Source organism: Eschscholzia californica, unplaced genomic scaffold, assembly GCF_041429995.1.
Source record: "Eschscholzia californica isolate CP2 unplaced genomic scaffold, dmEscCali1.0.p SCAF_1, whole genome shotgun sequence".
In the NCBI taxonomy this organism is placed as follows: Eukaryota; Viridiplantae; Streptophyta; class Magnoliopsida; order Ranunculales; family Papaveraceae; genus Eschscholzia; species Eschscholzia californica.
Window position 1 is genome coordinate 59148137 of NW_028238198.1, and position 24376 is coordinate 59172512.

Consider the following 24376-nt stretch of genomic DNA (forward strand, 5'->3'; position numbering starts at 1 on the left):
ATCCAGAATATAAGCACGATTTGGTGCAGCTATAACCTGCGAGATATAAAATACCTCGGCTACTTTTACTGTCAATGTGAAAGATCAGATTAATTAATTACAACTTTATGAATGTAGAAGTTGATTTAGACAGTATATTCTACAATGAATCAATGTGAGAAACAAAACACAACTCAACAGATTAACACAATCACAAATAATGGAAGATAAAAATAACATTATACCACACTTCCTGAATAGGTTAAGAATTCAAAGTACCATTGTCTTTGTAAGTTTTGTCTTCACAGTGTATTCAAACTCCAGCATGCCTTGACTTTGTCATTAGATCAATAAGATGATTCCAGCTGCTCTGGTAACTCTGTTGCCTTAGTTGTGAACTCACTTTGTTCCTTAGTTGTTAATTAGCAACTTAAAAAAACAAACCCACATAAGAATTCTCTGTCTAAGGTGCTTTATTAGCAACACTTACATTTGAATCAGGAGGGCTTAATTTGCTCATCTTTGAGAATATATTCTCACAAAACTTGGCATCCTTACCTTATCTGGGAAACCCACCTAAAACACCACACAACCCATCAGAGCAGCTTTCTTGATCTCAAGTTTAGCTAGATCGAGATCATCCAGGTAGATGTATGCTTGGGCCTCCAGTCAGCCCCTTCACGTTCAACTCCCAATTTCCGACACTTTGTTAATTTCTTTCCATCTTTATCAAACGAAGAAACGTACGTGGTAAACTTAGCTGCCTATAAATGATTAAGAAAATTAGAGACAACATAAGTAGCAGTAATTCTTACTAAGAACCTAGGAGTTTTATTTCACCAGAAGTAGATACTGTCGGTGTATTTACGACCTCGATCCTACAAGTCTGCCTCAATGTCATTAGAGGGATCTCTAAGCTACATGACCTAACGATATAGTACTTAATTCGGAGGCTTGGACGATGTAACAAGTCTGGATCTCAGTTACCTATCACTCCTGTAAATATTTTGCTTTTAATATATTCATTCGAAGTTTTAAAAAATAATGACTGGGGAGGCTGCCTTCGATGTGATATATTGTCAATCAAACACGCTTTCTCCCATTAGTTTATGCCTACGTGTTTAGATACTGATAGAAGGAAAGATGTAAAAAAGGAGTAGACAAAAAATACCCAATGACTCTAGACAATTAATTGGTGATTGGTGATCATCACTCACCACACATGCACAGATTGTGTTCCTTGTCCTAGTCAAGTAGGTGTGCCTATAGCCAAAAGGGGTGTCCTATAGAATTCCATCTGCCTAAGCTTCTTTTCAAAAATTCCATAAGCCCTTCTTCACTTGGTAAAAGAATTCATTAAGAACATAAACTTGACGAAGGCATGAAGCTACTGAGTGCTAAAACAAGTCGAGGGATACTTGGACTCTATTAAATCTGCATCCCGTAAAGGCATAAGTGGACTCTGTGAAATCTCCATCATTGAGAATACTTGATATCTGAATGCCTCGACCAAAGGCTTGGTGGAACTGAGAAACCTGTGTTTCTAATCTGCCGTTATTCATATATTAGTTAGATATAAAGCTCCAAAAGGAAATGAAATGGAAAAAAAGAACCAACAGTTCCACCTGCAAAAGCGCCAAAAGTCTGGAAAAGATGTCACTGTCAGGTTGATGCAAGTCATGTTATCTTCTTTCTCCCCTTTGTCTAGAACACTAGTGAAAGCACTTGATTTCCAGCACATCACTCTTTCAAAACCTAGAAACCTGCATTATATGGAGTAATAAAATGAATGTGGTCTTCACTACGTGGTCAAAGCTTAAAGTAACTAATGAATAAAATACAGCTCTAACACAAAATTTCCTAAAAAAATCAGTTCTAAAACAGTGTTTCTTCAGTTTATGAAACGTTAAAACCGTCCAAGTTACCCTTTCATTATTAAAATTGCAACTATTGGTATGCCATTGTATTGTCTTAAATCTCAATGAACTTCCAGCATCCTCCAGATGGGGGCCTTTAAATTGGCAACATAATGCCTTTTACTCACTTGGAAGTCCACTTTTTAAGTGATAGTGATTAAGCATAACGGAGAAGCCGATCGGCATGCTTATAGGCAAAATTTTCAGCTTAGTCCGAAAAAAATTGCACACAGTAGGTGCTGGTATAACCTGCACATTATAAAATCTCTCAGCTATTTTTACAATCAATGTCAAATTTCGGATTAATTGATTAAAACTTTATGAATGTAGAAGTTGGTTTAGATATTATATCCTAAAACCAATTAATGTGACAAACTCAATCCAATTATTAATCACAAACAATGGCCGATAAATATATTATACAAAAAAAGATTTATGTAATAATCTAGGCTCTGGTTGGAGATGCCAGATTTCTTGAAAAGTTTAAGTTACCTGGAACTCTATTTTACCGGAATTCCTAAATAGGTAAAGTATTCAAACTACCATCACCTCTGTAAGTTTTGTCCTTACGGTGTACTCCAGCATGTCGTAACTTTGTCAATAAATCAATAAGACGATTCCAGGTGGTTTGGTACCTGGGCTTGTCATAGTTGTGACATCACTTTGTTCCTTAGTTGTGAAACCGCAACTTCCTACATTATCTTACTCGTACTCCTTCATCCTCCGTGTGGTGCATCTTTCTTTCCTCACCCTTTGTCCGATGACTCGAGTTAGCTTCACTGTCTCTCCCTGCAGCCCAAGCCATCAAGTCAGTTATGTGCCTCACCTTCCCTTTAGTTGATAGAGCTTCATTCTTTCATTCATTGAAGTCCTCGTACGGCAGATCAGCCATCAGTAAGTGCCCCTACCAGTAGTCAAAATATCTTTCAGAACCTTCATACAACCCACAACCCTCTTCCAGCCCCCAGCCATCATACAGGGTAAAGCCCTCTTGTTGCTCTACCCTTCCTTTAGCCTCCAGGTAAGGTGTTTTATTGACAGCTTGGCATCTTCAATTTGAATCAAGAGGTTTAATTTGCTCATGTATGAGAAAATATACTCATACAACTTGGCATCTTCCTATTGTTCTTCTTCACCTTCTCCCAAGTCCCAAGGAACCCACCCAAATCACCATACACCCCATCAGACATATATATTCACAAAAAAAAGTGTCTGTTTGTCATGCTTTTTGTTACCAAGATCGATCTTAGGAACTTACTTGGGCCGGTCTATAAGAGGGCCTCACATTCACACTCTCAATTTCCAACGCTTGTTGTCAATAATGCCCCACCAAATCTTTGCTCAAAAGATTAATAATAATGTCCCACTGGATACTTCTCACGAAGAAAAAGATACTATTCAAAGAAGTGTTTACAGTTCAATCACCTCGGTACATATTGAGAATGCAAACAGACCTTCAAAACTTATATAAGCTCATGACACGCATAAGGTTGATAAAAACGAATGAACTAAGGTGAAAAATACAAACAACATCATTACAAGGACAAAATACCAGTGAGGCAGTGACCACAATAAAAAAAACATTATCATATTGCAGTTTGAGTTTTCAACCTCCGAAGCAAGGGAAATGTAAAAATCATAACTGAAATAACTTGAGGTTTGTAAAGGCTTACCTGGACTTAGTTAAATTTGCATCATGTTCTCAGTTGCTTGTTGGTGTTGGTTAATAATAGTACTTCTAGTTATGTTTCTTTCCATCAGTGTGAATATGTAATATCTGAATGAGTCGACTGAAGGCTTTGTTGAATAAAATTCGAAAAAAATCCATTGATTCTCATCTACCATTATTACGTCATGGTTAAACGAAAAGCTGTGAAAGGAGATGAGACGGGAAAACAAGAACCCAAGTATGAGAGCATTGAGAGCTTCAAACTCACTTGATAAAAGCGAACTTCTTACTCCAAAAAATTCTTCGTTAGAGGTAAGTTGATGAAATCATCAATAATAAGACTAAAAATATCGCTTGAGAAAACAAAAACAAAAGTTGTCAATCTCTAACTCAAAAGAGTAGTATAGCACTACAGCACATAACTTATCAGTGAGTCTGCATGCCTAGTACCTACATATTGTTACCTGAAAATATAAAGTTAATAACCCAAATTTTCAAAATCTATGTAGATCTAATGCTTGAAGACATGTGAAAAATTTTCATTTACAAGATTTCACAGATCTACAAATTAAACTGGAGTTGAAAGAATAAGTCATCAATACCATGATCACTTTGAAGCCGGAAACATACAACTACAAGGCATCCGTACCACTTTTGCACCAGCAGGACTTGACGCGTGTTCTTGCTAGTCATATTTCAGCAGAACTCCACGAAACAACCGTGGTTTCTTTTCCATTTCACCTTTAAAATTGTAACCTTATATCAGCTCATGACACGCATAAGGTTGATAAAAACAAATGAACTAAGATGAAAAATACAAATAACATCATTACAAGGACAAAATACCAGTGAGGCAGTGACCACAATAACAAAAACCTTATCATATTGCAGTTTGAGTTTTCAACCGCCAAAGCAAGGGAAATGTAAAAATCTTATCTGCTAATAATTCAAAAGCAAGAACAATGACACCGTTGTGATATATAAAGGTGTTACGCACACTACTTTGTATGAAACTGTGTGGTATGCCCTTTAATTGGTGAAACCACACCAACAAGTATTTACTGTCAATGAACTTCCTCCTGTGTTATCCAGAACGTTGTAACAAAGTCCAAACACCCACAAGAAGATTATCTTTCACCATATGAATAATCAAATTAATGAGTTTTGTCTTCAAACATTACCACTAGAAACTACTGCACTGGAAATCACTAAACGGGTCGAAGAAACATTTCGCTCTTTTGCAAAAAGCTTTATCTGGTGATATATTACTTTTTAGTGTATGACTTGACAACGTCATCCATTTGCAATCTTTCATACTTGAAACCCCCAAAAATGCATGAAATTGAGATCTTCGTCCATACATAAAATGCACTTAACAGTAACAATGAGAAACCGAAGAAAATATTAAATTGAAGGGTTTCAAGATGCTGAAAGAGCATTTACAATTGTAAAATAGAAGAACAAGATATATTACTTTTAAAATACCTGGAAAACTTCAGTTGAACAACCAAATCTTGTCGAGTACATGTCAGGATCCAACCGAAACCAAGAGAAGCAAATCTTGATTACTAAACTGACATATATCATAACAATCTGCAATCTTATCATGTAAAAATATGATATATGTATATATATATATATATATAATTCATGCCGGCCAAACTGGTTATTAAAGCATATAAGAAAATCAACCGCAACCAAGAGAAGCAAACCTTGATCACTAATTTGACATATATCATAACAAAATTTAAAAATACGATATATATATATATATATATATAACTCATGCAGTGCTGGCCAAACTGATCATCAATGCATATAAGAAAATCAAGCACAAGAACATGGTTCGAATGCGTCTTTTTGGACTTGCACCTTCAAACCCCCATTTACTTGTATTGAAGAACCTTTCCAGATGTTTTACATAAACACAGGAGCTACATCAACAGAACAGCAATTCCAATAACAATATAAACAACAAAAGCAATACCAAAAGCAAAAGACAACACACACACAGACTCCAAGAAGCTCAAACAAACACGAACCATAACGCAAAAAGATGCACAAAGAAACAGAGGCCAACAAAAATAACACTTTATGGGTCTCAAAGAGAACCAAAAAAGCAAGGCAGGAACCACAAGCAGTACAACACACACAATAAACTTGAACCCAGACATGAACAGAGGAAAAAACCATAACACAAACACAAAACAAACACTTGTACAAGTGTGCGCCGTAAGAAAAATAATAGTGAGTCCCAACAAGAACCAAAAAAGCTAGAGCAGTAACAAACAAGCAGTACAGCACACACAATAAACTTTAAAGACAAACACTTGTACAAGCACAAATACAAATATAAACACAATAGGAACAGCAACAGAAACAACATTTACAATAACAATATCAACAACAAAAGCAATAGCAAAAGTAAACAGCAAAACATAAACCCAAACCCAAGACGACAATACACAAGGGGGCTCAAACAAGCTCAAACAAAAACAAACCGTAACTTAAGAAAATGCACAAAAAAGCAAAGGCCGACAACAATAACACTTCACAAATCAAGATGATAGACTAAGTTAGGCTATAGTCCGAGATGCCAGACTTCCCGAGTCTAGTGTATCTAGGTAAAGAATTTAAACATGAAATGAACTAAGACGATTCCAGCTGCAAGGTAGCACAAATGGAAACAAGATGAAGCATCTCCAGGACCTCAACAAAAATAAACCACATATATGATGTTAAGCTTAAGATATAAAAACACAATATACACATTTAAGTTCATTACCTCTTCAAGACGATCAAAAGCTCGGCAAACATGATCTACCTTTAAAATATTTGTTTAAACCATCATATTTGCATCAGGCTGAATGAGGGGCTCTTATGACTACCTCAATCGTCAACAAAGAAAGGGCTTGCAGACAGTTGGTCAACAAGAATTAAAACTCTCACTTTCTAAGAATATGGATAAGTAAGTAGTTCAATTTAAAAGGTCAATTTAATATTACACGGACATACACAAACTGAAAGCATACCTTTCCCTTAGTATACTTCAATGCGGTTCCATTGTTGAAAAATACATAGAACAACCATTATTTACCTTTCCCTTAGTATACTTCAGTGTGGTGCTCCATTGGTCAAAACACCTTCCTAACATTGCAGGATAGCTGTTCGTACACGTGTTTTTAGAAGGTTGCTACCAGCAGGAAGAAGTTCCAAAGCTTCGCAGCCTCCGAACAGTGAATCATCAAGTGAGACACTGATTCTTCACTCTCTTTGCACCTACCACATCTATTAGGTAAGATCCAGCCACGCTTCTTGAGGTTGTCCACTGTTGGAATCTTCCCTAGAACTGCTGCCCAAACCACGAAGTTCACCCTAGGAGGGATACGACTCGACCACAAGAGACTAAAATCAAACTGGTCTGACGAAGGATCTGATCTGGGGCTAAGTCTGGAGTAACAGTTCTTAACCGAGAATACCTCGTCCCCCTCCTTAACCCACACCCTTGAATCCTCTTTGCCTTCAATAGGCACGAACTGATCAAGAACCCTCAGAAGGTCGGCGAAGATTGAGATCTCCCAATCGTTAAGACTCCTTCTCGTTCGGATCTCCCAAGTTCCTAAAGACCAGTTAAAGTGATTAGAGACTGATTCCTTTTGCGAAGACGAAATGAAATAAATGGCTAGAAATCTCTCTTTAAGAGCTATCGGAAGACACCACACATCCTCCCAAAAGCTAATACACTTGCCATCCCCCAAGTGCCACTTAGTGATTTTCAAAAAGTCCTTCTCTCGAGCTGCTATACCCCCTTCCAAAGTCCACACCCAAACGGAGCTTTAATGCTGCCTTGTCTCCACCCTCCACTAGAACACCCAAACTTTTCCGCTATTATGTTCCTCCAAAGAGAAGACTTCTCCTGAGCAAATCTCCAAAGGCACTTAGACTAAGTAACGCGTCATTCATCACCTTTAAGTTCTTGATACCCCCCCCCCCCCCCCCCAACCTCTAACTGCTTGCATATTGCCTCCCAAGACACCCAATGAATCCTCTTGGTGTTCTCCTTATCATGCCAGAGGAATTCACACATTTTCCTATCGATCACTTTTAGCACTGATGCAGGCATACTGAAAAGAGAAAGGTAGTAAAGAGACAGTGCCGAGAGGACAGACTGGATTAAAGTGACCTTGCCTCCTCTCGAGAGGATTTTAGCCTTCCATGATGATAATCTTCTATTCACCCACCCTCTCTACCACAGGGTCCCAAACGGCCTTGCACTTGTAGGACTGTCCAAGAGGAAGGCCGAGGTAATTAGAAGGGAGAGAACCCACCTCACAACCCAAAGCATTAACTTGTTGGAAATTTCCACCGACACGATCGAAATTTCCACCGAAATTGTTGGAAATTTGAAATTTCCACCGAAAGGTTAGAAATATCTAAATTTCCACCGACGTGATGGAAATTTCGACCGACATAATAGAAATCTAGCAAAAAAAAAAAACAGGAGGAACTAATATTAGAAACATATCTCTTCCTTCATCTTTTTCATCTTCATTTCTCATAGATATCTCTTGATTTTTATGTTATGTTTTTGATGGTTTCTAAATCTATTTGAATGATTTATGCCCAGACTCAACTGTCTAAATTGATTTTATCTTAGAAAAACCCATGATATAATTGTGTAATTGACGATACCTTCTCAAACTAACATAGTTTGTTACCTATTAGCTATTACCAGTAAGAATGTTATATTTTTAGTGTTAAAGCCAAAAAGTTATTTAATTTACCCCCGGACGTAACTGTGTAATTGTTAATACTCCCTCAAACTAATAGATAATGTTAATCCATTAGAAATATCATTTTTATGCTTCATTATGGTTTAATAATCTTGTTATACATAATTGCATCATATTTCTATCATTTTTGTAGATTTGTAAGATTTCCACACTGACTGAAACGTCTCCACTTTTGAACCGACCGAGATTTCCACCGAAACCGAAATTCATTCCTTGCTTTTATAACATTAGGTTCTTCACGCACCCACACTTTTTATCTAGAGGTAACATAAGAATTCAGTAAAAGAAAAAAAAAAGATTCTAGGACTATATATTGATCTACGGATTGCTTAAAAAATTGACACAGACGCGTCAATTCAAAAAAATTTTGAGAAGATGCCAATAAAAGAACAATTAAGTTAGTATATTAACCACGTGTTATCTAAAAGTCCAAACTTAACTTGTCAATGCATACCCTAACTTCATCAGTTAGGCCCTTCTCAATAAGCTTTCTGTCTACTATGAGTTAAGCCTAAAATTACTTTCCATTATTAATTCCTGTAGAGCAGCATTTATGAAATCGAAATTTTGTGTTTAAGAATGAACAAAAATTGGATATAAAGATAATTAGAAGCATAAAATTGCATATAAAGAAAAATACATATACAGAGGCATAGAGTGAGGTGTTACTGATTGGGGGGACAAAGAAAAAGGTAAACGTTAGCACAAAATAATTTCATTTAAGAGGCCAATTATTAACAAGGTTTTCTTCCCTAAAGCTAAGCTAACTTTTATATGCCAGCGACGTAAGTCATACCTATCCTCTTGCTCCCCTTTGTCCAAGTCTCTATGACAAAAACACTCAATTGCCACCACATCACTCTTTATAACCTAGAAATCTGCATTATAATGTGTGTGTTCTTGATCATGAACAGAAAATTTCTAGTAAAGTTTGAAGTTCTAGAGAATGAAACACAGTGTACCAAAAAATAAATAAATCTGAACCATACAAACTCACCTCATACAAATCCTAGTTGCAACTGAGCAGAGTATGAGAGTACTAAGAGCTTCAACTTCGAACTCACTCGATAAGGGCAACTGACTTTTAGGCATTTCTCTTCCAAAAAAATTCTTCGCTGTAGGTAAGTGGATGAAGTCATCAATAATAAATATATGGATCAAGAAAACGAAAACAGTAACAAACGTTGTCAATCTCCGATTCAAAATAGTAGTATAGTACTTCAGCTCGTAACTTACAGTGACTCCGTATGCCTAGTACCTACAGACTGTTACATAAAGTTACAGATTTAATAACCCAATTTTTCAAAATCTAGGGAGACTTAATGCTTAAGGACATCTAAAAATTTTCATTTACAAGATTTTCCAAGATCTACCAATGATATTAGCATTACAAGAATAAGAACATACAACTACAAGGCATTCATACCACTTTTGCACCGGCAGGACTTGACGCCTGTTCTTGCTAATCATAATTCAGCAGACCTCGAAACCACAACAAAACTTTCGTTTCCCAATTTACCTGCATTCTGAACTTATATCAGTTTATGACATGCAAAAGGAGGATAGAAAGAGATGAACTAAGATGAGATATAAATATCAATAACGGTTTAAGTTTTCAATCCACCGCTGAAGCAAGGGAAATGTAAAAATATTACATGCTAGTAAATTCAAAACCAAGAATAATAACACTGTCGTGATATCGTGAAAGATCCCATGACTGTCCTGTAAACCCCCTTGTACATATTTTAGATATCAATATATATTCATTTAAAGTTTCACAAATAAAAACACTATCGTGATAGATGAAGGTGTTACACCCACTACTTTTTCGGAAACTGCGTGGTAGCACAAATGCAAACAGGATGAAGCATAAATCATCTCCAGGAGAGCAACCAAAATAAATCACATAAATGATGTTAAGCTTAACAATATACAAATCAAAGTTTATTACCTCTTCAAGACAATAAAAATCTCTGTAAACATGATATACCTTCGAAATATTGGTCTTTTTCTTTTGTTGAAACTTCGAATATTTGTTTAAATCATCATATTTCCATCAGGCTGAATGAGGGGCTCTTATAACTATCTGAATCGTCAACAAAGAAAGGGCTTGAAGATAGATAGTCAACAAGAATTAAAACTTTGACTTGCTGAGGACATGGACAAGTAAAAGGTTCAATTTAAAAGGTCACTTCAATATTACAGGGCACATGCCAAAGAAGAAATATCTAGATGAATCAAGAACATCCTAACTTACTTGCTTCGGTTGTCCATTTTTTCCACCAATAGTTGTAACAGTTATGTTGCCTGTCTCGATTCCATTTCCATCTACAATAGTCGCTTCCAATTCCTGTAGCAACACAAGAATTAAAACCCATATCTCGATGAAATCTAATAAAATGGTAAACTGTAGAAATAGCAAGTATCAATAAGCATATATCTTCATAGAGATAAGTGTTCGCTCTCCAAATTTGATGAGAAAAAGACAATTAAAAACAAAAAGATGCAGTTTGCGAAGAACTAACCAAAGAATCTCCTCGCAAGATATCACTACTTACAAAGTAAATGGTCACAAACTGATATTATTGAACATGGAAAATAATATCTGCAAAGATAAAATAAATGTCTCTTACTCGTCCTTTAATTGTTGGAATGTTTGCTGTTTGAAACGATTCTTTCAGATAACAAATCTTTTTATCTGGTTACTTATCTATAGCATGCAATTTGACTCTGAATTTGTTTGTCCTTCCCAGTGATAAACTCCTTTTGAAAGCTATAACAAGATGCATATTTAGCCCTTAGTATGTTGCAATAATTTGCATTCACCACAGGAAACAAGAAAGTCTTACTTATCCGAAAAGAAGATTCCAGGAAGGCACTGAAAAGGGGAATGTTACTGAAAAAAGTTTTCCCACCATCTAAGACACTGAGAATAGTTTAAACGACTCACTGATTAAATAATAGCACATATACGTTTCAATTAATCAGATCTCGGTAACCAAAACAAAATTGGGATGCAATGAAAATCTGAAAGACGAAATATTATACAACATCATTAGAAGAAATGATGAAAGGTGGGAATTTACCTTGTGTGGCCTCTGTATTAGCTTCTCCATGAACTCGGCCATATATAATACTAGAAAAAACAAAAACAAAGGCAATTTAATTTTCATTGCATAATAAGACCCCTGGCGCTGAATGGCCGTTAAGCTTAGTAAACATTATACAATCCGGATTATTACCTCTATAAGAAGATCAGAAGCTTTGTAAACATAATATCCCGTCAAAATATTTGTTTAATTCATCATAGTTGCACCAAGCAAGGCTCTTCCATTTTTTGCTTTCCCTGGATCCCCGAGTCATCAACATGCCAGTTACAATCTCCGGCAGGGATTGCAAAGGGTTAGCTACCAAGTATTAAAATTAAATGCTCCCTCAGAGTTGCAGATAATAACCACCATCTATGGTTCGAGAAGATAGGGGCCCATAATGGTACATTTGAAAAGTCAATTTAATCCTAATTGAGCAACAAGACTGACACATTTAGAAGGCCTGTATTCATTAGGCGTTCTCACGGCCAGCAGTATCAACACAACAGCAAAAGCAAACAACAACACAAACATATACATAAACACGACCAAAAACCTAAAAATACAATACACAGACAGACTCAAACAAGCTCAAACAAACACAAACAGAAACACAAATACAAAACATATGCCGACAACAATAACACTAAACAAATCAAGATGGGTAAAACTATAGTGGGAGATGCCAGACTTCGTGAGTCTAGAGTACCTAAAGCTCTAACTGTTTGAGCATACCTAAAGAATTTAAAACACCGTCACTCTGTAACTTCGTGAGTTTTGCCCTTATCGTGTATGTTCTTTTGAGCACTAATTCTTACTAAGAACATAACAGATCTACTTTTGCCCTTATAGTGTTATATTCGGGACCCCTCGATCTTGCTAGTCTGCCCCAATATTGTTTGAAGAATCTCCAAGCTGCATGACCTACAACGAAACAAAAAGAACAAAATAAAATAGACCATAAAAGCCGTTTAATTGACATCGGCCACATATCTCGTGGAACATATGTGATTAAATCCGTTCGCACTGTGTCACAAAACAACAAAATATGCAGAAACATAATAGCAATATGTGAGTCCAACTGTACTCTTTTACATCTTAAGCTTCCTCTGATGGGCTCTTCTGGTTATGGTTTGACAAGATTTCTTTTAACACTTGTAAGTATCAGATCCTTGCACGACCTGCATTTTTCTTGTCGAAGAAAAATGTTTTAGTTCACATGTTTATAAGGGTTATGATTAACACAGATCACGAGAATTACCCATTTTGATATGAAATAATATCAATTCCATTCGCTTCTCTCATTGGTTTCTACCTACTCATTTAAAAAATGAGAAAAGAAAATTATTAAAAAAAGGAAAACGAATTCAGCAAAAAACACCTAATCACTCTGGACAATTAATTCGTAGTTGTGATTCCGGCAGCAGTCAAAAAGGTGCGCCTACAGATAAAACGGAGTATCATAGAATATTTCCATAAGCCGAAACTGCTTTCCGGCAAATTCTATAAACCCCTCTTCATTTGGTAGAAGAGTTCATTAAGAAGGAAAACATGATGAAGCTACTGACATAAGTTGAAGTTTGTAAAGGCATACCTGGACTCTGTTAAACATGCATCCTGTTCTCAGTTGCTGCTTGCTAGTGTTGGTTAACAGTAGTAGTTCTAGTTATGTTTCTTTCCATCTGTGAGAATCTGTAATATCTGAATGCCTCGCCCGAAGGCTTGGTTTAACATAATCGAGAAATCAATGTTTCTCATCAACCGATGTTTTCCATCCCTTTTCCTTTTTCTTTTTTTCTTATTTCAACTTCGTATTTCTTTTTCCGTCAATATTAATTCAAATTTTTCAAAAAAAAAAGGAGAGCTCAAAAAGGAGATGAGATGGGAAAACAAGAATCAACATTTCCACCTACAATAGCGCCAGAATGCTAGATGTCACTCGCTGTGAGGTTGCAAAAATCTGATAACATCAAGTATATATTTGCATTGAATCTCTTCCTACACATGTTATATTGAAAATTTTATTTTTAAAAAAAAGCATCAGGATGGCCATATTGAAATTGAAACATGTAATGAAACAACAAGGCTTATAGTAACAAAACCAAAGGAAATGCCTCATAGAGAGCAATTTGATAGCTCATAGAAATAAGTCATCATCGTGGAAACCTAGAATTAGGCACACTCCATTATGCTAGCTGAATTCGTCCCAAAGATTACACATTTTAAAACTTTTTCCAATAAAGATTGAGCACAAGGATCAGAGAGCAAAACCAAATTAACGATTAGGGAGAGATGCAAAAGTACTTCTGCAAGAAGGAAGTCAATTCTGACAATGCAGAAGAAATGAAAGAGAACTTATCTTCCTCTGCAAAGATTTTAACACCACATACTCGAAGCCTGGAACAAAGAACTTCACATTCATGCAATAGCTGCCTAGAGATAAAGTTCAAAGAATTAAAAAAGCAAAAGATTCATTTCAGTTCTACTATTGACGTTGTTTAAATAAAAATAGGGCTAAAGATTAAAAGCATAAGTTACTCATTAATCCTTCAGATAGTCTAATTAAAAGCAAAAGTTACTCATTAACCTAATGAACATGATAATCACCTGTCCCTGTGACATATGGTGGATTAGTCATTTTGGTAGCTACGTTTCTTTCCCCATATTTAAACATGGTTCAACTTCAATATGGCCAAGGTCAATCTTAGGAGCTTACTCCGGCCCGTCTATACATGGCCTTCACGTTCACACTCTCAATTTCCAACGGTTGTTATCAATAATGCCCCACTAAATCTTTGTTCAAAATATTAGTAATATGTCCCACTGGATACTTCTCACGAAAACAAAGATATCCAAAGAAGTGGATAAAGTTCAATCACCTCGGTGCATTATTGAGAATGCAAACAGACCTTCAAAATCTTAGCATGTTTTATATCATTTTCACTGAACGAATAACCGTACCCGCCACTACCCGGAGCCTAATCAATAAAAAAGGAAATTAGAGACATCACAAGTACAACAACGTACTATAGTCGTACTCAAGACCTCGATCCTACCAGTTTGCCACAATATTGTTGAGATCTCCAAGCTGCATTACCTAATGAAACATAACTAAATAAAATAGGCCATAAAGGTTGTTTAAATGACTTTGCCCAAATATGTCGTGGAACATTTGTGATTAAATCTGTTTTGCGCAGCGGCTCAAACGAACAAACTGTGCAGAAATCTAATAACAATAAGTGAATCCAACTTTTACCTTAAGTTTCCTAGAAGTGGCTCTTTTGGTTATGGGGTGACAAAATTTAATTGCCACTCAGAGAAATTTGAGGAGCATGGCCTAGCTATAACCTGTAGAACGACCCAGAAAACTTAGTATCAGATCCTTACATGACCTGCATTTTGCTTGTCCAAAAAAACATTGATTACATATCCTAATAAGGAGACGAATAACATAAAACACATGAATTACCCATTACGAAGAATACCTGGCTCTCGAGGCTCCTTTCAATGTGAAATAATATCGATTACATTCGCTTCTCTCGTTGGTTGTTACCTACTCATTAAGAAAATAAGAAAAAGGAAATATCAGAAAAGGAAAATGAGTAAGCCAAAAACACGTAATGACTATTGGTGATCGTGATCTGCAGTAAAAATAGGTAGGCATACAGCCAAGACCGGGAGTCATAGAGTATTTCCATATGCCAAGACAGCTTTCAGGGAAATTCTATAAACCCTCTTCACTTGGTAAAGGCATTCAATAAGAACAAAAATTTGATGAAGCTACTGAAATAACTTGAGGTTTGTAAAGTCTAACCTGGACTCTCTGTTAAACCTGCGTCGTGTTCTCAGTTTCTTGTTGGTTTTGGTTAATAATAGAAGTTCTAGTTATGTTTCTCTCCATCGGTGTGGATATGTAATATTTAAATGCATCGACGGAAGGCTTGGTCGAACAAAAATCAAGAAATCTATGATTCTCATCTATCATTATTCATACTGGTTATTAGGTAAACAAAAATCTCTAAAAGGAGATGAGATGGGAAAACAAGAAACAAAATTTCCACCTACAATAGCCCCACAATGCTAGATGTCACTCGCTGTGAGGTTGGGAAACCTAATAAGAGAAAAGAACTGAACCCCATAAACAACAATAACTTTAGCAATCTGAACATCAAGTATAAATCTGCATTAAATCATTTCCTACGCATGTAATATTGAAGTTTCTATAAGAAAAATCAGGATGGCCATAATTAAATCAAGAACCATGTAACGAAACAACAAATCATATAGTAACAAAACCAAAGGAAACACCTCATAGAGGCATCAATCACCTTTCTATTAGCTAAAATAATAGCATAAGAGCAATGCAATAGCTCATAGGTATTAAGTCGTCATCATGAAAACCTAAAATTGTAGATGGGCGTATTCCATGGTGCTCGTTGTATTCGTCCAAAAGACTCCACTTTTAAAACGGCGTCCAATAACTATCGATCACATGGATCAGAGAGCAAAACCAAGTTATACTATGATTAAGGAGAGATGCAAAAGATACCTCTGCAAGGAGGAAGCTAATTCTGCTCTCAAATGTCGTTGATAATTTTTTTTTTTAAATATTTGAATGAATTAAAAGAGAAAAATAAACCCAAGCACACATGCACACATATTTACATAATCATAACAACCATGAGGCACTATTGCAACAACTGAAAGATTTGTTCATATACCACTTTCAAAAGCATGTTACGGTCGAGGCCCTCTGTGTTCACCTTGTATTTTTTTTTTCTGAATAAAATTCATCGAAAGTCTGAAAAAAAAATGAAGCTTCAAAGCTCTCCGAAAGAATATCATGCCTCTAACTACAGGCCTAATATACTTTGTAAGACTAAGGAACAAAATAGTTTTTTTTATTGTTCAGCGTGTGCCTCGAACCCCTGGCCTCTAAAGTGGAAATACCTCTTACCACGCCAACCAAGGGTTGTTGGCACTAGGAGCAATAGTTTATATGGACTAAAAGGAAAAACTAGTTCTTGACATACCAGTTCATCAGTGTACTTATCCTCTTAGGAAGCCCCAATATCGAAGATTCAACATATTCTCTTCATTTCCCGAAATCCCTTTTTGTGCTTTACAATACAATCTTTCCTTGAAGTCGTCCATCACAGTCAAAATAGATCAACCTATATATATACATATAAGACACGAGGCACTATTTGGGGTTAGAAAGGTGTTAGTGATTTGGGGGACAAAGAAAAAGGAAAATGTAAGCACAAAATAATTTCATGTACCTTTCTAATCAAGTGGTCACCATCAATCAACTGAGTTTCTATGACTTTCTAGTAAGTGTCGAGTACCTGAGACTACCATCTTATATCAGTAAGAGAAGAAACGGTATGCAACCATTTCCACTAGTTACACTTACATAATTAACTCATTTCGGACAAGTGATGGCAAGAGAATACGAAATAGACGAAACTAACTCACTTTAGAGAAGTGATGGCAAGAGACTACAAAATAGACGGGAACTTTTTTTTATAACAATCAGAATTTTGCCTTTCCTTCAATAAAATTTTATTTTTCATATCCATCTTCTTAGGCCGTTTCAGAAATACTCCCTATCTATTCTGCACTTGAATAAACAGATCTCTAAGAAATCATCCCAGCTTGCACCTCAATAACTTGGTATAAACCGTTTTCTCTTCAGAAGTTTATGTGTTCAAGTGTAAATGAATATTACAGCGAGCTATACTTACAATAAACAGTTTTCTCTTTTAGATCACAGAAGCAACAGTCCGTAAAACACCCAGCATGAAATTCCTTTCGACATTAAACAAAGATAAGAGTAAGATTGTAATAACAAAAAAAAAAATCGAACACATAGTCAATCACAAAATCAAGTAAATCTAGAAACATACCTAGTCAGAGAGCATAACATTCATACATCAGATTCCGAATTGGAGTCATTGCTCCTATTACAAAATTACAATTAAAGACGGAAAAAATGCAGAACAAGAAAAATAAACAAACTCAGAAGTATAATTAAAGTTCTAAAGACTCCGAGAAAAACACTCTGATTTCTAGCAGACCAATCTTTTAAACCCTAAAAAACCTACATCATCCAAAATCTAACCTAAAGTTCTAAAGACTGATATAGAATTCAAACGTGAAGCTTTTTCGAAATAATTCAGTTCTTACACAGAGCACTTCTTCAGTTCTGAAGACATAGTATAATTCTTCAATACAACAAAGTGTCACATAAATGATGTTGGACAACCCCACAGAGTAGTATAATACTTCAAATCTAAAGGCAGAGTAGTATATACTTCAAAACTTATGGAGATTTAATGCTTAAAGAAGCATGAAGATTTACATTTCTGAAATTCCCAAGATTTACAAATAATATTAGAGTTCCAAGAATAACGCATCCATACCATGATCATTCTGAAGGTCGAAAAGTGCAAATGAAAGGCATCCATACCACTTCTGGATTGGACATAAGTTCTTGCTAGTCAAATCTCAAAACCACAACCGAACTTTTATTTTCATTTTACCTACTGAAGTCTGAACTTATATCAGCTAATGACATGCATAACAACATAAGGTTGATAGAAACAGATAAATTAAAATGAAGAATATATAGATACCGATTTCATTAAAAGGGACAAAACAGACCACCATGAAAGAAATCTTATCATACGTCAGTCTAAGGTTTCAATCAACGTATTCTCTTCCTTTCCCCAAGCCTTGCATGGGAAATGTAGAAAAATTAGCTGCTAGTTGATTTAGAAGCAAGTATAACGACAACGCCATGATAAATAAAGCTATTATACCCTCTACTGTTTCTGAAACTAGTTGGTATGCCATTTACTTGGCAAAGCCAGACCTGGAAGTGCTTACGAACAATGAACTTCCACCTGCGCTATCCATATAAAAACATCAAATTCTAGGTTATCAAGATGCTCAAACACAATTTACAAATGAAAGTATAAAATAACAAAGAAATAAATTATACATATCGAGTTTATAGAGCTTCGTAAACATGAAATCCCTTATTTGTTTAATTCATCAACGAGAGTACGTGAGTTCACAATCTCTAGAAGGGTAATTGTTCAAAAAGACGGGGGTCGAATGGTGTTTTATAACCTTTTATGATGCATACATTTAAAAGGCGAATTTAATCCCAACTAAGCAACAGAATCCACACAAAAGGCCAATTACTAACAAGGTCTTCTTCCCTAAAACGAACCTAACTTTTATATGCCACCGGCATAAATCATGCCTATCGTCTTTCTCCCCTTTGGTGAAGTCTATGACAAAGCACTCGATTTCCAGCACATCACTTTGTGAATAGATGCATAAGCGCCGTAAGAAAAGCAAGTGCAAGAGACATCCAAACACTTCAAGAGGTCGTATTTCAGAGGAAATACACAAACAAGCAGTACAAGAACAAATACAAGAAAACACACTGCAAACATCGAACTCAAACACAACCACAAAAACAAACACTTGAAGCCAAATACAAAACACAAAACGAACACTTAAATGGTCAATGGTTCACAAGTAAATGGTTTCAAAAATACAGAGGTCGGATGGTGGTTTTAATCTTACAGGTTGCATACACTGGGAAAGTCAGTTTAAATCTAATTGAGCGAGAAGACCCACACATTTAAATGCAGTCTTCTTCCTGAAAGTAAGTGAAACCTTACAAGCCATTGGTATAAGTCATACCTATCTTCTTGCTCCCCTTTGTCTAGAACTCTAGCAAAAGCACTCGATTTCCAGCACATCACTGTATTGAATCCTAGAAACCGGCATTATCCTGTCATATACAGATAAGTGGATGTGTTTTTTTACTGCATGGTTAGTGCTTAAAGTAACTAATGAATGAAATACAGCTCTAACAAATAGCATATCCAACAAATTATCAGTTCAAACACAAAGTGTTTCGTCAGTTTAAAAAAATGTGAGAACTAGTGATGCAATTGTGTTGTCTGAAAACTTAATATACTTCTAGCAACCTCCAGTGGGGGTGCCTTTGAAGTGTTAGTGATTAAGCATAACGGAGAAGCCGATCGGGATGCTTAAATCCAATCTGTATAAGCTGCAACGAACTAATATCATCTATTGTTAGCAAGGGAAATCTCTGAAAACTCTAGCAATGGTCTCATAACTCGTAAGCGAATCCTGGAAATAATCTGTCAATAGATAGAGTGAAACATCTGAAGACAAAAGTAGTGCTTAGTTCATCATCAAGACTCATAACGCACAAAAAATGTATAAATCAATACGATACTGCTATCGTTGTAATGATAACATCAAGAACTAAATTGGAAGAGGATAGAGGTTCTTATGTTCGTTTTTGAGTTACTAATTATCGCAATAAAAGTGTTATTAAAGATTCTTTGTACCAACATTCGTAAATTGGAAGTCATAAAGAGAACATTAGAAACATCCTTCTACGTCTTAAATTGGATCTTCAGAATTTACCTTTTCTTATACTCATATGCGAAGAAGTTAATCTCATATGCGAAGGATCTCAACTTTACCAAGAAAAGGGAACCTAATTCTCGATGAAAGCACAAATTAGGGTTTAATTTATAATTAACTGTAAGTCCGTAATGTATGAACAGAAAACTTTCGCTTGATTTCTTGGTGAAATCTTGACAATAACGCTTGAAATTCTTGGAAGCAATTCAAGTTGGTCCAGTTTTAGTCATTTCTTCTTTCATCCATCAATGACTAGGGTTTAATTAGTTAGAAGTGGAGTATGAACTGAAACTCTGCAACTTCGAGAAGTTTTAATCGCAAGAGTTCTTGATAAACTGTATCTTGATTGTAACGGGTAAATTTTTTGGAACCAATTAAGTTTCGAAGGCGTAGTTACAAAGAAAGGCAACCTGATTCAGGATGAAAGCACAAATTAGGTTTAATTTAAAACTAACTGTAAGTACGAAATGTATGAACTGAAATTTGCAACTTCAATAAGTTCAATCGCATGAGTTTTTGGGTGAACTGAAATCTTGATCATAATGCTTCAAATTCTTGGCAGCATTTCTTGCTAGTCGGATGTTGTAATTTCTTCATTCAATGATAAGAATTCACTAGGGTTTGATTTGTTAGATACAGAGAATGAATGAACGAACTATCTCTGATGATGATAATGAAGATCGTGGAAGAATGATGAAGAAAGTAGCGAGAGAGAGTAGAGAGAGAAAGATGGCATAACGGCTCCAAGAAGACGATGTGTCAAAGAGAACTTTTAATATCAGAATTTTTATCATCATTGAGATAGGATACAATCTTTACTGACTTAATTCTAACATTCCCGTTGGAACAATGGACTGACGTGGCTAAGGTCCTTTTGATACGTGTGAAAAGGTTTGAGTGTGAAAATGATTTCTTTTTTCTTATGGGAAAGAAAAAACTTTTTATTTATCTAATTTAAGTTCTACCGTTTCATTGGTTGCAGGAACATTTAGGTGCATTTAAAACTCATGTCAATTAAACCTAATTGGGTTTACTGAACCTCAAATCCTCCATTCTCTCTCATCTCGGTTTGTTAACTCTCTCGTCCATTACTTCATCTCTCGTCCATTACTTCAACCATAATGGGAATTTGATATGTTTTACTTATTAATTAATTAGGACTTGCACCTGAAATATTTGAGGATCTTTACCATTATCGGATCACGAGAGCCGGAAGAGAACCTAAAATCATGGTAGAATAATTAAGTAAGTGAGATTCCAAAAAGGGCTTCAACAATTGAAAATCAAGATCATTTAAAAACATTAAATAAGGATTAAAATCAAATTCATAAATCATAATAAATGGAGAAAGGTGGAGTTCTAACCGTCAAATCCCTTCCCCCGTTGGACAACAACTTCAAATTCCTTAGCTACTATAAGTTAGAAAGAGAAAAACACCCAGAGACCATTACTACACTACATTGAGACTTGAGAGAGCTTTTCGTGAATCTAGAATCAATATTATAACTATTCAAACGATAAAAGCTAACTGGTTAACCAAACATTTATGTAAGTCACAAGTAGTTATGAACAATTGAAAGCTAAAGCAAGAACAAATAATGGATCTAGGGTTTATTCAGCGTATCTGAAGCTGATTAGGACAATATATAAGTAATACATTGATATCGTAAGCCCTGATTCATGAAAGGTAGATACTTGATATGGAAGTCATAGATTTAGTTTTAGTTACTTGAATCGAAGGAATAGACATCGATATGGGCTGAAAAAGGGTTTGGAGAGGAGAGAACCGAAAGTTCTGTTGGAAGGAGAGAGAAAGAATGATTTATAGAAGTACAAAAATATCTTTTAGGGAGGAGAGAGAGAGAGAGAGAGAGAGAGAGAGAGAGAGCAAGTTCTAAAAGGGTGGGTGAGAAATCGACTTTCACATGTGAGGGATGGAAATCGACTTTCCTACCTTTTGGGGTCCAATTAAACAACCAAAATTTGATTTTCGTAGGAAATTTGATTTTCTTACCCCATTTTCCTATGTAACAGACAGGCCTTAAAAAGTAACTCTACTCTAACGTCTTTTAAGAGGAAGAGGGGCTAGCGAGAAAGTCGTTTTCGCAAAGAAGTCGTTTTCACGAGAAAGTCGATTTTCCCGTTTCGTTGAACAAAAAAAAATACTTCCTCCGTCCCAAATTAAGAGTCCACTATTCTTTTTTTGGATGTCCCAAATTAAGAGTCCCACACCTTATTTATCATACAAAATCCCTTCTTTTTTCATATATACCCTTTTCTTGATATTGCTAATATGGTGCATTAATTAAGCCAATCGATGCATTTGACTATTTCCAAGAAAAAAAACAAGTTTGTTTTCCAACAAACAAAATACTCCTCTTTTCCACCAATCTAGTTACTCTTAGTTGTTAGTAACCAATTTTAATGTTTCAACCATACAAGTTTAATAAAAACAGTAAATCAGAAAAATTGTATACAAGCAAATAAATTCACTATAATCATATTGAACCAAATCTAATGTAGCCAATACAACACAATTACTAACACTTCTACTCTTGTAAAATCCGTAAAACATTATCGACTAAATCAGGATCACATTTCAATTGAGAAGGAAGGTTTTCAACTTTTTCCAAATGATCTTTACTCATGTGAGGGAGTTTATAATTATCTTCCCCATTCACTTTTAGTATCTCAAACATACATTGTTGCATAGTTAGAAAATTACGATTAAGAAATTTTACGGGTAAATCATAAAATGCTTACGCTATAGCTTCAAGTAACTCATCGATGGTATTAGGTGCTTCTTGATGTTGTAACGATTGAATTACTCGAAAAAATCCAAGGTCTAGAACATTTAGATCTGAACTTTTTGGTGGTTGACAACATAAACGAATGTCAAGTCCAGTCCTTGAAACGGCTTGAAGAAACTCATCATCATCAGGATTGATGTGGGGTTTAGCATTATCTTGCTGGATAAAAAATAGTAGTACCTGAAATACCATCGAGTGGCCACTTTTCTTTAATTGCCAACGAAACTTTTTCGATTAAATAAGATCGAATAGTTTCTTTGTTCATAGATACCATTGGTTTTGTCTCTAATGTACCCGCAACACAGTTCTTGCTGTTTTTCGTTGCCGATATTCTACTTGTAAAAGGAAGAATTCCAATTTTTCTATTAAATTCTTCATTACCTTCATGATTGAAACGTGGTTAGCAACAACCGCCATAAACATAACTTTTGAGATAAACCTAGCTCTTGTTTTTACACGTACGATAAGGATCTGTTTTGATAAGAACCTAAGTCCTTCTCTAGGTTAGCCAAAGATAAACGTAATACTAATATAAACCTATTAATAACTTCAAAATTCATATTCATATCCTTACTACTATGAACTCAGCCATATATGTAGGCTACAATTAGAGAATTTAGACTCCAACTAGGATTTAATATTTAGAAATATAGAAATATGGAAACTCTAAATTACTTAGAAACTCTAAAATATGGAAACTCCTAATATTAGATAACTATAGAATACCTTCTAAAATATAAAAACTCCTAATGTTAAATAACTATAGAATATCTTCTAAAATATATCCTAATATTAAATATAGAGAGTATCTTTCGCTATCATTCTTCCTCCCTTGACAGCATCCTTGCCCTCAAGAATGTTCTCGGTCATAGTTAACACCGGGTCTCCCTCATCTTCGACAATTGGTATTTCATCATCAATCACAATATTGAGGATAAGTGCCTTCTTCACACAAGAAACATGAAAAACAAGATGAATTTTAGTGCCCTCTGGTAATTCCAAACGATACACTATTGGACCGATTTTTTCCAGTATTTTGTATGGACCATAGTACTTTGGAGATAACTTCAGAGACGCCCTTCTTACTGTAGAACTTTCCTTCTCAAAGCAGTTACTCATACTCTTATTAGATGCTACTTGTTTGGAATATCCTCCATATATGATCAGTTTTGTTTCCTTCAGTGGATTGATGTTCATCGAACAGTTTGATCAAGAAGAAGGTCTAGGAACATTTTCTTCAATGTGAATTTCCTTCTTTTTGGATTCTGCTTTTTGTATATTCATCAGGATGGCATCAATGTCGTCTTCCTCTGAGATTTTTGTGTTCTCTCTGTGAGCTTCCTTCTCTTCTACTTTGGTTGTTTTTCTCTTTGTCTTCTCCTTATCTTTTTCGGGCTCCTTAACCATATTTGAAAGACAATCAAATTTTTCTTGATATTCATACTAGGGGTTTGTTTGTCGTAATTTTGCTATTGCATCCTCTGCAGCTTCATACGTCGTTCTCCGGGAAGCGACCGACAACCGCTTCGACAAACTCTTCCCATAAACGAATACCTCTTTTAGCCCAACGACACCATTGTAATGCTTTTTTATCCAAGTAATTGATTGCAAACTGAATCTTTTGGTCTTGTGCAGTGTC

The 24376-nt window shown here is 35.5% G+C and overlaps 2 protein-coding genes across 4 annotated transcripts; both read right to left on the bottom strand.

Annotated features, from left to right (window-relative positions):
* Positions 1-63: 63 nt before the first annotated feature.
* LOC147567882 (uncharacterized) lies at positions 64-9226 on the bottom strand. The gene is made up of 4 exons (XM_086654391.1): positions 9154-9226; positions 1605-1742; positions 1398-1527; positions 64-743 (listed from the first exon to the last, which is right to left on the bottom strand). Exons 2-4 carry the CDS (start codon positions 1718-1720, stop codon positions 606-608), a joined length of 384 nt encoding a protein of 127 aa, XP_086510517.1. The 5' UTR covers positions 1721-1742; positions 9154-9226; the 3' UTR covers positions 64-605.
* Positions 8961-20730, bottom strand: LOC147567883 (shaggy-related protein kinase alpha-like). Of its 3 annotated transcripts, XM_086654392.1 has the most exons (26): positions 19928-20704; positions 19169-19259; positions 18271-18354; positions 18138-18183; positions 17872-17994; positions 17356-17409; positions 17194-17257; positions 16729-16800; positions 16480-16620; positions 15508-15557; positions 14916-14999; positions 14703-14794; positions 14503-14543; positions 14326-14424; positions 14054-14233; positions 13041-13875; positions 12708-12761; positions 12505-12627; positions 11600-11703; positions 11444-11493; positions 10615-10707; positions 10348-10507; positions 9784-9876; positions 9594-9622; positions 9355-9472; positions 8961-9235 (listed from the first exon to the last, which is right to left on the bottom strand). In XM_086654392.1, exons 20-22 carry the CDS (start codon positions 11483-11485, stop codon positions 10403-10405), a joined length of 240 nt encoding a protein of 79 aa, XP_086510518.1. In that variant the 5' UTR covers positions 11486-11493; positions 11600-11703; positions 12505-12627; positions 12708-12761; positions 13041-13875; positions 14054-14233; positions 14326-14424; positions 14503-14543; positions 14703-14794; positions 14916-14999; positions 15508-15557; positions 16480-16620; positions 16729-16800; positions 17194-17257; positions 17356-17409; positions 17872-17994; positions 18138-18183; positions 18271-18354; positions 19169-19259; positions 19928-20704; the 3' UTR covers positions 8961-9235; positions 9355-9472; positions 9594-9622; positions 9784-9876; positions 10348-10402. The 3 variants fall into 3 exon arrangements, 1 of the variants encoding a protein (XP_086510518.1); XR_015230883.1 differs by lacking the exons at positions 8961-9235; positions 9355-9472; positions 9594-9622; ... (5 more) ...; positions 12505-12627; positions 12708-12761 and adding an exon at positions 16925-17064 and having other exon boundaries at positions 13261-13875; positions 15512-15557; positions 16729-16794; ... (1 more) ...; positions 18085-18183; positions 19928-20730; XR_015230882.1 differs by lacking the exons at positions 8961-9235; positions 9355-9472; positions 9594-9622; ... (5 more) ...; positions 12505-12627; positions 12708-12761 and having other exon boundaries at positions 13261-13875; positions 16729-16794; positions 18085-18183.
* Positions 20731-24376: the final 3646 nt, after the last annotated feature.

Coding starts and splice junctions, on each gene's coding strand:
- LOC147567882 (XM_086654391.1), bottom strand. CDS start 1,720: ATGTGCTGGAAATCAAGTGCTTTCACTAGTGTTCTAGACAAAGGGGAG. Junction 1,528..1,604: donor GACTTTTGGCGCTTTTGCAG/GTGGAACTGTTG, acceptor GAATAACGGCAG/ATTAGAAACACAGGTTTCTC. Junction 744..1,397: donor GCAGATTTAATAGAGTCCAA/GTATCCCTCGAC, acceptor AATCATTTATAG/GCAGCTAAGTTTACCACGTA.
- LOC147567883 (XM_086654392.1), bottom strand. CDS start 11,485: ATGGCCGAGTTCATGGAGAAGCTAATACAGAGGCCACACAAG. Junction 10,708..11,443: donor TAATACAGAGGCCACACAAG/GTAAATTCCCAC, acceptor GTGTTGCTACAG/GAATTGGAAGCGACTATTGT. Junction 10,508..10,614: donor AAAATGGACAACCGAAGCAA/GTAAGTTAGGAT, acceptor CCATGTCCTCAG/CAAGTCAAAGTTTTAATTCT.